The sequence below is a fragment of the Glandiceps talaboti genome, chromosome 1, assembly GCF_964340395.1.
Source record: "Glandiceps talaboti chromosome 1, keGlaTala1.1, whole genome shotgun sequence".
Lineage (NCBI taxonomy): Eukaryota > Metazoa > Hemichordata > Enteropneusta > Spengelidae > Glandiceps > Glandiceps talaboti.
This window is the reverse complement of record NC_135549.1, coordinates 5,371,489-5,385,000: the sequence shown is the minus strand read 5'-3', so window position 1 is coordinate 5,385,000 and position 13,512 is coordinate 5,371,489. Positions and strand designations below refer to the sequence as shown.

Below are 13,512 nucleotides of genomic sequence, written 5' to 3'. Positions count from 1 at the left end.
CGGTACAGTCTTTCAATAATAGCCGTCACGTTACCAAAGATAGAAGCATACATCAAAGCTAGGTGATACAAATAAATGAATCAGACATTTCGGTGATGCCTCGATTTGTGTTGTAGTAGTACCTTTGTTTGATTGGGAAATTTAAATTTATAGACGATCCCACTGAGAAGTATACATGAGATAAATGAAGTTTAGACTAGCTTTAAATTCCATATATAGTTTCGTCTGCACTTATATCTCAACTGTTTATCAGATAAAGTTGATGTTTGGATATTTCGTATATAAAAAAGAGAAAACACAAAAACATATGATATTAATTGTATACGTACGCGTGTGTTTTTATAATTTATACAATTTTTTAAATATATGTTTTCTAAACTAAACTTGGACAGAACCCCCATACTACTTTTACATTTGTCTTTTATAAATTAGAAAAGCATAGATAATACATTTCAGATTTGTGTTATTTGGGTACAAGTGTCACTCATTCCATTTTGGATATTTACTTACAACCGACTAACATAGTTAGGATAGAAAACAACTTCTCGGCATCTGTGTTTGGTGCAATGTTACCAAATCCAACAGTGGTTAGTGTAGTCAACACGAAGTATAAAGACGATATGTATTTGTTAGTAATTGACGGTCCACTCCCAGTACCATTCCTATACCGTTCTTCTGTTTGCTCGGCGAGAATTCCCAGCCACCCAGTGTCTGCATCGTGTAACGTAGCTCGTTCCATGCTTCCTATAGCATGCCAAATACACGCTAACCAGTGCGATATCAGAGTAAACGTACACATCAATAACACCAGAACAGCAGGTGCATATTGAGAATAATTTCCGAGTTTTTTTATGACACGGAGAAGTCGTAATAGTCGAGCCGTCTTCAGTAAGCCCATTGTTGTTGCCTGGAAAAAAAAGAAATGCGGTAAGGTGTAATAACTCATTGATTTTTGAATTAAAAAATGTGTATTTAGACAATAGAAGATACGAAGATACCATCTGGTTTATTAAGTTTGACTAGAATACGATTCTAAAAATAGCACCTCAGAATTGACTGAATTTGAAGCTGCAATAACCCCGACATAAATGGACGATATACATGTTACCAGCCACATTAAAAAGTATATTTCAAGGAATTTAGTCAAATATCAATAACATATGTCAAGAATGAATTTATTTTTAGAAAGGGTTGTCAACAACTGTGATTGGCATCATGCTTCGGGCTATTTTCAATAGATATAATGTCATAAGTATTTCACCTTTCAATATAGGGCTAACCCTCCGAGTCCTAGAGTTGCCCAAGCTGAATATGTCAACAATATGTCGACATTCCAGATTCCATTAAATAATGTGCGGCTTGACTGATTGCTGCATACCAAAAGGTTATACTAAGTTGACGGATGGCCGAGAGAATCGTAATGTTACAAAAGCTGGTGGTTTTTGCTGATCGGATCATAAGCCATAATCATAAGCATGTGGATAGCTACATTCACGTACGAAGTTTAGTTTATAGAGTATTGCAACAAATTCCCAGAAGAATTATATTTCCTTGACTCCCCACCCTCGTAATTGCAATTTAGAAATTCAAATTTAAGTGATGAAACCACTCCCTACATGTATGTTAATCAACTGCCTCTAAATGGGATCATAGCAGCAATATCTACATTTATGATTTATTTGTAACACAGCTCCGTTGTTTAGGCACTTTATCATGTGGGCTCTCAATATCCTAAATAAAAAAAGTACTGCCTTTTCGATTCTTGATCACTCGAGGGGTAAAGGGTCTAACGAGATGCAATTTTAAGCAAACATACTTAATGAGTTGACAGCATAAGAATTATGTCTTCCAACTAAATTTAAAGACATGTGTGTTACAGTATAAATAGAAAAAAAAGTCGGTAAAGTAGTTTGTCTAACGTTTCGAGCAATAACTATCAAAAGAAGAGGTTAAGATTACATTGCAAAGAACCTAGTGTATCATAACGTAATGAAAATGCTTGAGATTATTATATTTTAATAGTTAGATAGAGATGTAAATGACATTATCCAGTTTCAAATATGGCCAGTTATTCTCCAAATTTTACAATTTGATTGTCATGATAAGGTTCATGTTCTTGTTGATAAAATTATCTTGCACATGTAGACGGTGTAGTATTGTGCTATCTGAAATGACTGTCGCGACATACATGAGTCTGAAAGCCAGCAAGGGACATTTTGTGTTAAAGTATTTCAAAAATTATGTTGTGCGCATGAGATAGCATCTCTTGCTCACATGATAGCATGTCATGCTCACAAGATAGTATCTCGTGTTCACAAGATAGTTAGTCGTGCGCACAAGATATTATGTCGTGCTCACGAGATTATTTTTTATTTTTTATTTTACAAAATGTCCCTTTCTGGCTTTCAGTGTAGCTGATTATTATATTCATCACTTTTACTTGTAATCTGCTGAGACCGTATATTGTACGTGTGCACTTAGCAATGATGGCTAAATCACTCCGAATGTCAATTACATGTATGTATCTCCTTACCCCTTCTGTTGAAGATCCGAAAAGCAACAAATCGAACGGTATAGCTGCTAAAGCATCGATAGCAAACCAGCCTTTTAGATATGTTACGGCTATCTTCTTGGGATGTGAGATGACTTCGTGGTGTTTATTAACATAAGTCGTGCGGAAATTGATGAAAATATCCACAATGAATATACAGTCCACGATAAGATCAATAATGATAAGTGGGTCACCATATCGATTGGATACACCACCCCCACCACGTGTTTCAGGGTCCTTATTAAGGATAATCTGTACTTGGTCATTTTGAATGAGGAAAGCCGCTGCATATGGTGTGAATATTGCAGTGTATATAACAAGCAACAATACAATCCAGTCCCACACAGCTTTGAAGGGTGAATAGTGTAAGATGGTAAATTTATGTATTCTTGGTCTTGGTGGTTTGTACTCCGGTACTCCCACAATGTCGGCTATGATAGACGGCTGAAAACAAATAAAAGAGACAGTTACATGTCCGACTGAGTGGAAAAAGAAAATTTAATCTGCGGTGTCATATGTGGTATCCATTCAGCAAACAATTCCAAAATTACACGGAAAAGTACCGAACAATGGCCTTCGAATGCAAATATCTTCTAAGGTAAACTCTAAAAGTGTGTTGGGCGTATATTCTCTATTTGACAAAAATATCCATGTAATCACGAGAAAAAACTCAACCATCAAAGGTTAACTTATAAATAGAGGCAACTGCATCTTTCTCCACATTCTGCATTTTGCCATTAGTGTACATTATCGATGATATTACTTAGCGAATTTTGATTTCATCAGACAAACACTGTGTCACATTTTATATAAATAATATTTGAAATGTCAGATAAGATAAAAAATCCCAGAAGCACGACTTGCAGCATCAACTGTTCTATATCATCAGGTACGTATAGTTTGTATTGATAGTATAAACATTAAAAGATGTGAGGGGTCAATTGTCAAAAGGATTTCTGAATTAGATTATACTAACAGTATAATGATAATAATCGTAAATAGTCATTATCACTGTCATAACATTGTTTCTTTTCCGAGCGTAACGTGGAATGGAGCTGAAGGCAGATTAGCCGTACGTTTATCTAAAAACAATCACGTCAAATCGATACTGATAAGTTGCGAAATTGTCCTCCTTACTGTCTTACTCTCTTACCAGTTAAATGGAGGTTAGTCGAAGTGATCATATCATTCAACATATTTTTACAATGAACCAAAATGATATGGTGACATAAATAACATTTGTCACCATACTATATATATATATATATATATATATATGTATATATATATATATATATATATATATATATATATATATATATATATATATATATATATATATATATATATATATATATATATATATATATACTATCCTATCATAATAGTATAGAAACTGTAATCGGACGTAAAATTGCATGGATAACGTTGCATTTGATATGTCAAAAGCAACGTTATTATCCATGCAATTTCCTCTTCACAACCCTTTTGATGTCACACTTGTTTGTCTAACTCCAGGTGCGTGTCATCCAGGGTGCTTCTGTTCACATTGTACAAGTCAACGTAAACAACTAGTATGAATACCACCTGCATCCTTCGTGAAATGAAACTGTGATTTTATCAATAGAGGTATGCCTTTCTGTATACTTTGGACAACACTTAGACACACGTCATGGACATAAACACTTAAGCTTGTCAAATAGGGAACTTGCAAACCCGCCATGTTGAATGTTGCATCATGAGAAATGTGATAATAAATACTAGTCAATGAGCATTGTTAAAAGTAATGTTACATTGTTTGTAACCATAAATAATCAATTCATAGTCACAATTGCGGGAGGTTTATTTTATCAGTAGCTTCAGAATAGGTATTACGATAACCACAGATAATCCCATAGTCCTTTGCGTCTGAGCATGCTCAGTCTAGATTGCAAGTTCCCTATTGCTGAAAAGTTGTTTTGTCTATTTTGATTGGCATTAAAACGTTATGTAGAACATGTGCCCTTTGTTATCATCAAGGTATTTACAAAATAAGCGCATTTGCGGGTTACTGTTTACAGGTTCTGCTTGATAGAACCCAAAAGAACAATTAATTATTACACAAGATATCAAGATTACAATTTATTGCTACATTTGATATGATTGAAAAACATGTTACACTGTTATAACATTTAAATGTACAACAGCAATTAGCATTCAATTTTCTCATCTGGTTGTATCAGAATCAGGCAAGCAAAAGTAGCCTACAACACGGTGCAATATAAAAATTGGCATTCGTAAAATATGGCCGAAAAACATTAGCTATTGTAGATGCAAATGACTATTCAAAGTCAATACCTACATATAAATAGTGAGAGGACATTTGCCCTTTAGACAAAGTATGTGTTGAATTGTACGAAATGTGAAGCATGTGTTCTTAAGATATTGCCTAAATACAAAAGATAACAATTTATGTAAATCATGCATTAAAACTAAACGGCTTTAAAGCTTGTGTTCTTGGGTTATTGTAAAATTACTGAAAATAAGTAATTATACAATGACTCATTAAAAATTACAACATAATAGCTTCTTGCTATTCTTACAAGGAAGATGTGCTTAGGGATTCATTAAACTTGATGCACTAGTTTTTTATATATTGTGTTCATAGACGGACATCCAGCCAGCCAGCCAGACAGACAGATAAACTTATAACAAATAACCCTTATGAGATCATTACCAAGGAAAGCTCACAATGATTTATAGCTGCACATCATTTATGTTTTCTTATGAAAGGTTCAAAGGAATGAGATGATAATGCTCATCGATGGAATATGTAAAAATGGGATATTAACAAAAGGTAGAACACTACTGGCATTGAATAACGAAGAGAAACATTAGATATAGATTCTTTGACAAGTCTTACGCATGTGTCATATCTGCAAGGGGTCGACAATGATATTCTATTCTTGAAGCCAAAACTACATACAATTTCAAACCAACGTCCATCGGTATTAATAGGCCTTTGTGTCAACATGAGGTCTCAATTATCGCATACTTTCATATCACCTATCTTATAAGTGAGTATAAATGGAGGTTAACTAACCGACACGCAGATTGAATTTTTCGTAGGCGCCTCTCGGCGTATTTCTTATCAAAGAGCTTAGTTGGAGATTCATGACACCAAAACTACTAACAGTAACATATGATTGGTAATTTGATAAGGCCACTTATATAGCGATATTTTTAAATATGGTATAATTAGCATAGGTTAAGAGTACAGGAATACATTACCAATCCGAGATCAATATCATATCAATCATCAAAAGAAATGTTGAAAGTTCGTCGTATACTTCAGCAAATTTGTACTTTATAATTCATTGACCCGTGATATAATAAATGTTTATATGTGTGTATGTGCGTGAGAGTGAATGGAGATGTGAGGGGTTATTGTAAGTGCACAACATGTCTGTACTGTTTAGGATTCTTTGCAGTCAAACATGAAGATGAAAAAGGACTAAAACCTAGAGTTGGCTCTAACAGGATGAATAGCCTAAGAAAAGCTTCCTTCTTCCATAAAAATACAATTGTTTTACTCTGATTGTGACATTCATATTTGAAATTGTTCACATTACAAACAGTTTCTATCTTTTGAAATGGTACTTCAAGTCTTCACGGAATGGTTTGAATGTCCGACTGATGAAAGATAAATTAGCATGTAACTTTATGAACGTTTTAAACCATTGCAAACTCAGCATCATTTGTGAATCGAATCGTTAGTATAGAATCAGAAGAGCATCTTATGTGTTAACATAATCATCTAGTCAAGGTCACGTGTTGGCGACTGAAAGACTAAAGTGACTAATTCTAGAAAGGGATGTTAGTTTTGATGTATGATGATAAATATCACCACAAATCATTTTACGCATAATTGCTTACATCTACTTTATCCAGACTGTGATAAAGTTTGGCAATTTTGCCAACCATCTCGCGACAATTGTCTCCCACTAGTCAAAATTCTACACTTATTAAGTGACATAAAGTATTAAATCAATTCGCTAAATTTTAAGTGACACAGACAGAAAACTAGAATGTATACATTCTGCATGACATACCAGTTGTTTAGTGACAGCAATTATACAATTATCTAGTGTTCTAAATATTTATCAACTGCCATTCACAGCTGGTTGTGAACATTTATATTTTCATAGCACAGTTTATGAAAATACAACTTTGACCCAACTCGCCCTTCCTTGCTATAGCTAGTTAAAGTACGCACGTATGTAAGTATCATTGCCACCTAATTGCATGTTAACTATAAAACAATTAAACCAGATTCAAACTGAGTCCCTTCCGTAAGGGCAAAGTTTTGAGATTCTCGTTCCTACAGACAATTGTTGGAATACAACAGAACATGTGCAATAAGTTATTTTTTCTCACTGATTGCTGTTTGTCCCTTGCTGTAGCAATTTCCTGGCCAACCAGAACATGCAATGTGAAGCTTTATAGAATGTTGTAGCATAGCACTCACTGTAGAAAGAGATTCAAAGGCGAAAAAAAGAAAAAAAAATTGTTTCTGGTCAGCGCGCATTACTTAAATACTCCTTTCCCCCTTCAAGCGTCATTTTTTTTCATGTTTGTCCAACCAATTCAGTCTGCAGATGAAAGGGAAAACACAAAAGTAACTCTCCCTACATTAATTGCGACTCCAGTAAAGACAACTGCAGAACTAATCATGAACAAGCCTATGACATCTGCCCCAAATACAAACTTGCTGTAAAGTACTAAATAAAAAGAACAGTAACTGCAATGTATAGTAGATTGAGTAGCATTTGTTGAGAATGTTAAAAAAAATTGCATTGTCGTACCACTTTAGGCAACATTTTCCGAATACAAACATTTTTTTTCTTCTTTTTTGTGGCCTACCGGAAATATGGCAATAACTTATTCAAACTAAAAGCTACATCAATAATATTTTCAGGACTGGTGTGCTTTGGGATCGCAAATGTATGTACCACATTACATTGAATTTGAAGAGTGCATTCTTGAGATATAGCCTAATTACTGAAAACAATTAATTACATATACATACTAAATAAAAAGAACAGTAACTACAATGAACAGTCGATTGACTAACATTTGTTGAGAATGTAAAAAGAAAATTTAAAAATCGCATAGTCGCACCACTTTAGACAACATTTCCTGACCAGAAATATTTTTTTTTCTTTTTGTGGCGTACTGAAAATATGCCAATAACTTCTCAAAAATAGGAAAAGTGGGCTTTGGTATCGCAAATGTATGTACCATATTATATTGAATTTGAAGTCAGCATTCTTGAGATATAGCCTAATTTACCGAAAACAATTAATTACGTAAATTGCTCATTAATATTCATGGGATGCTTACTAAAACCTAATCATTTCTTGCCATTACCAACATTGCCAACACGTGTGCCAAATTTCGTTTGAATTGAGCCAGCAGTTTTTTAGAAAATGGTGATACAGACACGCACATAGACACACAGACACAGACCTTTCATCCCTAATATATAACCTTCCTTACAGAAGGTAAAAATGGTAAGAATATATGCCTTTTTGCTTCTGATTATAGAGTAGATCGACGCTATCCATCATTTCTAACATTACTGAGATCAAATCGAAATTGTCTTCCTCTTTTCAACAAATCACAGCATTTTGGAAATTTAACTTCCAACTGTATGAACCAAGAGCCACATTCATTCTCGCATTATACAGATTCTTCATATTTTTTAATAAAGGCAGTGTTCGTTCTCGTCTATGAAGAGTTCTTAGTAGTCCATCAATTAGCATTGATAATACAACAATGTATTAGCAAATTTGATGATAAACAAGGTTCATTATGTGAATAGATACATTTTCAAAGCAGTCTCTCATTTATGATGGTATATGTGCTACAAGATATCTAAACTAGTGTTTCGCATACTGTGGCTCTCAGCAAACTTGCCACTGCTTATCTTTGCAAGTTTTATATGTAACTATACAGATATATTGCAGTGGTAGATTCTTGACAATCTAATTTCTACATTTCATGGAATACACCGTTTACTTTGGAATCGATTTCACACCAAAGACAAGGAAGCAATGAAGTGCAGGACAATAAGTCTATATACATGTAATCAACTAATGGCGGAGACACTTGAACAGTTCGTGAAATAAACTAATTGCCGATGGTAATGTAGATAACCTTGAGACATGTGATACTTTGCCGTACTATAGTATGTGAAACTTTATATATACATACCGCGTGTTCATTTATTGCAGCTTTACAACGAGGATGATCTGTTTTCATGTGTAAGCTATGTATCACCGTGGAGGCATGGAGATTTCATGTTAAAATGGTATTACCTATGAATTGGTCGACGTCAGCTGAATGTGTAAATTTGATAAATTCTAAATATAAAACACCACGTATCTCTAGAATGGCGTACCGTATAGATATTGATACTTATCAGGTGAAAAAAGGCGATCATTGAGTTACTTTTCATGTGCAGGAAAATTGTATGTACTATATCCCATGATATCAAATACATGTCTGTACTTTTAGTCGAGTTGTAACAATTATATTTGAGAGATTGTCGTGGATGTGTTGTTTGTGGAAAGTTTGGGGTATGATATACAGCTTTGATGTGGAACTTCACATTCATCAAATTGTCGTTTGTCAACGGTTGAAATTTTAGAATAATTATTTACGTTACACTATAGAGCCATCTGCATAGTTATTACATGTACCGTACATCACCAATACAGACACGTTTTGGATGAAAGGAATAGAATACCCCAATGCATATAAAAACTTCCTCACATGTCTTTCATTTATATAACGTATTCATATCGTTAATGACCTCTAGATTGCATTCTCAACTATTCAAATTCACAATTGTAATCATTTACGTTTAGAGACATGAATTGATTGTGAACGCTCATTAAATAACGCGGGGGGGGGGGGAGTTTCATTCGAACACGTCTTCAATTCATAAACCCATACTTTATATTTACTATACAGATGTTTACACAAGCTGCATCGAGCTCATTTCAATTTGAAATATCCTATTTCGTTACTCTGGTGTTTCAAATTAACTCAATCTCAACGGAATACAATCCTCTTACATGTGCATATACAAGGTGCAAAGAGAAATGTCAAATAATTTGGTATATAAATAGACATATGAGACACTCGAGACGAAAGCTAGTCTTCAGAGGAATTTAAAGTATTAAACAATGTTAAATTTTGCACTAATGAACAGGTAGCGTTGATGACAGCTAATGGCAAACCATGTCTGCTTCGTACTCAGATCTAATGAGGGCAGAGGGTGCATAAATTCTGGAAAGAGTGCGAGTGCCCTTAAATGAAATCGCCAATCTGATTGACGTTTTGAGTAGACAGTAATTCTATTTTGACAATCGATGCAGGGAAGTTAAATTAGCCGATGAAACGGGTCATAGTGTCACATTTGTCTAGGTCTGTCTAGATTGGTTTCCCTCTAAACATCCCCATTAAGTCTTTCCTTTTAAATTGCAAAATTGTCTATTCATACTTTGCAATAATGCCAAATTATATGGACGACAATGGCGCAATCAACGCACTCCGTGAAAAGAGCGCAATCATTTAACAACTTCCTTTTTATACAAATTCATTCACTTCTGAAGGTTCTAGATAAATGTAGCCTTCATCAATTGAATTAAATTCATCTAAACACTTCATCAGTAGTAGACTTTCTAATCACACCTACTCGGTGTCAAAGGTCATTCCTAACAACTCGAGCTTGTCTGTTTGCATCATGTTTGGGTAAATACTAAGAGGCCATGATTGATTGCAAAAGCAACTTCGTAATGAATTAAAGAAAAATGACTATCTTAAAACCTATGCAATACAAAAATTTACATTTATTCAATATAATACAACATGGTCAAAAACATATACATTGACAATGTTCTTAAACGATGCGACTCACTATTCATTATATCATTCTTATGTGCTAGATAAAAAAAATCAAGACATAATTTGATTATCCAAATTGAGAATCATATACCTCAGCTTAATTACAACAGAATTAAATCTTACACTTCAGAATATATAAACGATGTCGTCAGAGCTATATCAACTCCTGTCGATGTCGCACAGTCCAGCTTGCAATGTGAATGTTGTATGTTAACGCATATTACACGTTAACAATTTATATTCAGAGAAATATAGACGGAGTTCTGAAGAAATGCTCGCAAATCGTTCTTGAAAGTGACATCTGAGATAAAATCTATACAAAAAATATGGGTCACCATACATTAACAAATAGAGTTCACATGATATATCGCCACCAAATACTGTGGGAAATAAGTGTTTGACAATTTCCTTGACAAAAGACGGCGGACCCCATATTTCTTGTATTTTTTCTAAAGAACCTAAAACAATTTTTCGTACGGCAAAGTATGGAGAGATTTGAAAGGCTTGTCACCGAGATGCAGTCCATACGTGAACACAAATTACCAAAATTGCATATATCTGATGGTGACCGTTATCAATGAGAAGGCATAGATAATGGTCTACTGTCAATCTTCATCTTATCTAGTATGTCAAATCTAATGATCATCAAGGTCATAAAAAGGTACATGACCTTTCGAAGTTTTGCTTCCTCATTTCTGAACCGCAGGTGTTGTAAAATAAGAGTACTTCTAGACATTCATGACGAGACTAAATTGACTAATGGTGGACTTTCAAAGCTCCGTCGATCAAACAAAAAAGAATATCTCGTCTTTTTCGTTTACAATCTGTCTGTGTCCCTCTTGAATTTTAGGAGTCATTAAGGATAATTTTCAACTACTATAGTAAAGAAATACACGCTGTAGTATACATTGTAGTAGAGGGTTCAAGTATTGAATCGTCGCAAATAGGGTCAATGTATCATCTGAGAGATTCTTGAATGAAATCATCCGAATTATGTTGTATGCCGAAGGTGTTAACTATAAATACTTACTGCAATATAATTTAGTTCAATGTGGTATACATTATAATTACTGTGGTGTTGTACATTCCTAATTATTTAGGGAAAGCAATAATCCAGTTGGGAGGTGATGTATGAATGGGTGATATCCTGAAAGTGAAATTTGCAAATACACAGCAAATAAAGACCTCGGGGTATCGTTAGAGAGCTTATTATTTGCTTATTTATGAACACACTTCAGCTAAAGGGTAAATGTCAACCGATATATAACCCCTCTAGTTTTATCTAATAATCCCATTATAAGATTAACTATAATGCAAAATTGAAATCACGAACAAGTAAGTCATTTAGGCAATTTTATTTTTTTCTAGTGTGAATGTAGGACATTGCCACTCCTCTCATCCGTAATAAACGGTATTTAAACGGTCATTTAAAAACATCAAATTTTACTTCGTTTTGTGTTTAATTCTTCGAGCTAGTCACCAAGTGTGATTCTGTTATAAAAAAACATTCGAGTCTCGGTGTACCTATTTTCGAGTGCTGGCAAAGTAAAATATGCTAAGGTAATGTTTGAAAGGTTAATCGAGGTCAGGAATGATAAGGCAGTACAATCATATAAAGCAATATACCTGGGTGATGAGGTAAGGCAAGGCAGGGTAAGGTAATTAGGTAAGGTAAGATAAAGTAGAGTAAGGTAAGGTAAAGTAAGATAAAGTAAAAAAGGTCAAAGTGAGATAGGGCAATGCAAGGCGCGATAAAGAAATATGATAAGGTAAAGGCATGGAATGGTAAAGCAGTATTATATAGGGCAATATAATGCTACATAAGATGATGCAGGGTAAGGTAAAGTGAGTGAAAGTAAGGTAAGGTAAGACAATTAAAGGCAAGGTAATGTAAGGTGTGACACGTCAACACAAGGCAAGCCAATGCAGGGTAAATAGTGTAATAAGGCACAGTCATGGATGTTGAGGATGTCATATGTGCGAAACTACACCGAAATACGTTGCGTTTACCAGATTAACACAAACTATACAAACATTGATCACAACAATGTTTAGTTTCCGTATATCCAATACACGAAGCGTATTATAATCAATCATTTTATAAAGTTCAAACGCATAACTCTACCATGCCCTACAAGCTACCGAGTGATGAGTGTGTAAGACAGTTATTTCTGGAGTAAAGTGTGTAGTTGAATGATAACTACAGTTGAACAGTCAAAGGAGCAAAGATTTTAACTGTAAAGAAAATCGACCAAAGAATCTTCAGCAACAATGCTCTGTTGAATATGAGTTTACATGTTACATAGGATACTATTGCAATATTGCAGTGCTGTGTTCACAGAAATGTTTCTGTTGTAACTTACAAAATGTATAGTCTAGAGTAGTTTTGTGAAGTAAACAACGTAAAGTGTCTACAGCAGTTACCGTTTTTGATCATCACAGACAACAATATAAAATAACATTTTTACTTACCTCTTTGGTTTCGGAAACCGTCATGGTGTGAATTATGAAGTTTTATCCAGACGAATTAAACAATTACATGTGTTTTTAGTGTCTGTGATATGACGTAATTGCCGGGCAACCACTTTAAACAGACGGCGATAGATAAGCTACACGCAGATCCAGCGTCATTGCTAGTATGTGTACATATATACCAATGATAGATGTGAAGTAACGTTCTCGAATAAGGCCACCTCCCTATGCTCGTCATTAAATTGGAGTACCGTTGGAATTTACTGTGTTATCTTTGAAACTGCACGACTCCAAACGCCCCTTCAAATACATTTGACAGCAATCTAAATATAAAAGTAGTTAATGAATCGACCAGCGGGGATACTCGCGGTACATTTTACGCTACAACATACCATTGTAAAGTATACTTTGAGAAGAAAGTGACAATCACACGTTTTTAAATCAAAGGCAAATGCAACGACTGTTTCCTTCTTTAAAATTCGTTTCCAATTTACTTCCAGGTTATTTCGTGTTTGGATCTGTCCATCACTATTTAT

The 13,512-nt window shown here is 34.4% G+C and overlaps 1 protein-coding gene across 1 annotated transcript in view; it reads right to left on the bottom strand.

The window, feature by feature from the left end:
• The window catches only part of LOC144432979 (voltage-gated inwardly rectifying potassium channel KCNH2-like), a 14,424-nt gene extending 1,424 nt beyond the window's left edge, over positions 1-13,000 (bottom strand). The window contains exons 1-4 of the mRNA XM_078121320.1: positions 12,977-13,000; positions 2,534-2,995; positions 511-907; positions 1-58 (exon numbers count right to left, since the gene is read on the bottom strand). The exon at positions 1-58 is cut by the window's left edge and continues 142 nt beyond it. Coding sequence (XP_077977446.1) covers positions 1-58; positions 511-907; positions 2,534-2,995; positions 12,977-13,000 — 941 coding nt within the window. The remainder of the gene's footprint in view (positions 59-510; positions 908-2,533; positions 2,996-12,976) is intronic.
• Positions 13,001-13,512: the final 512 nt, after the last annotated feature.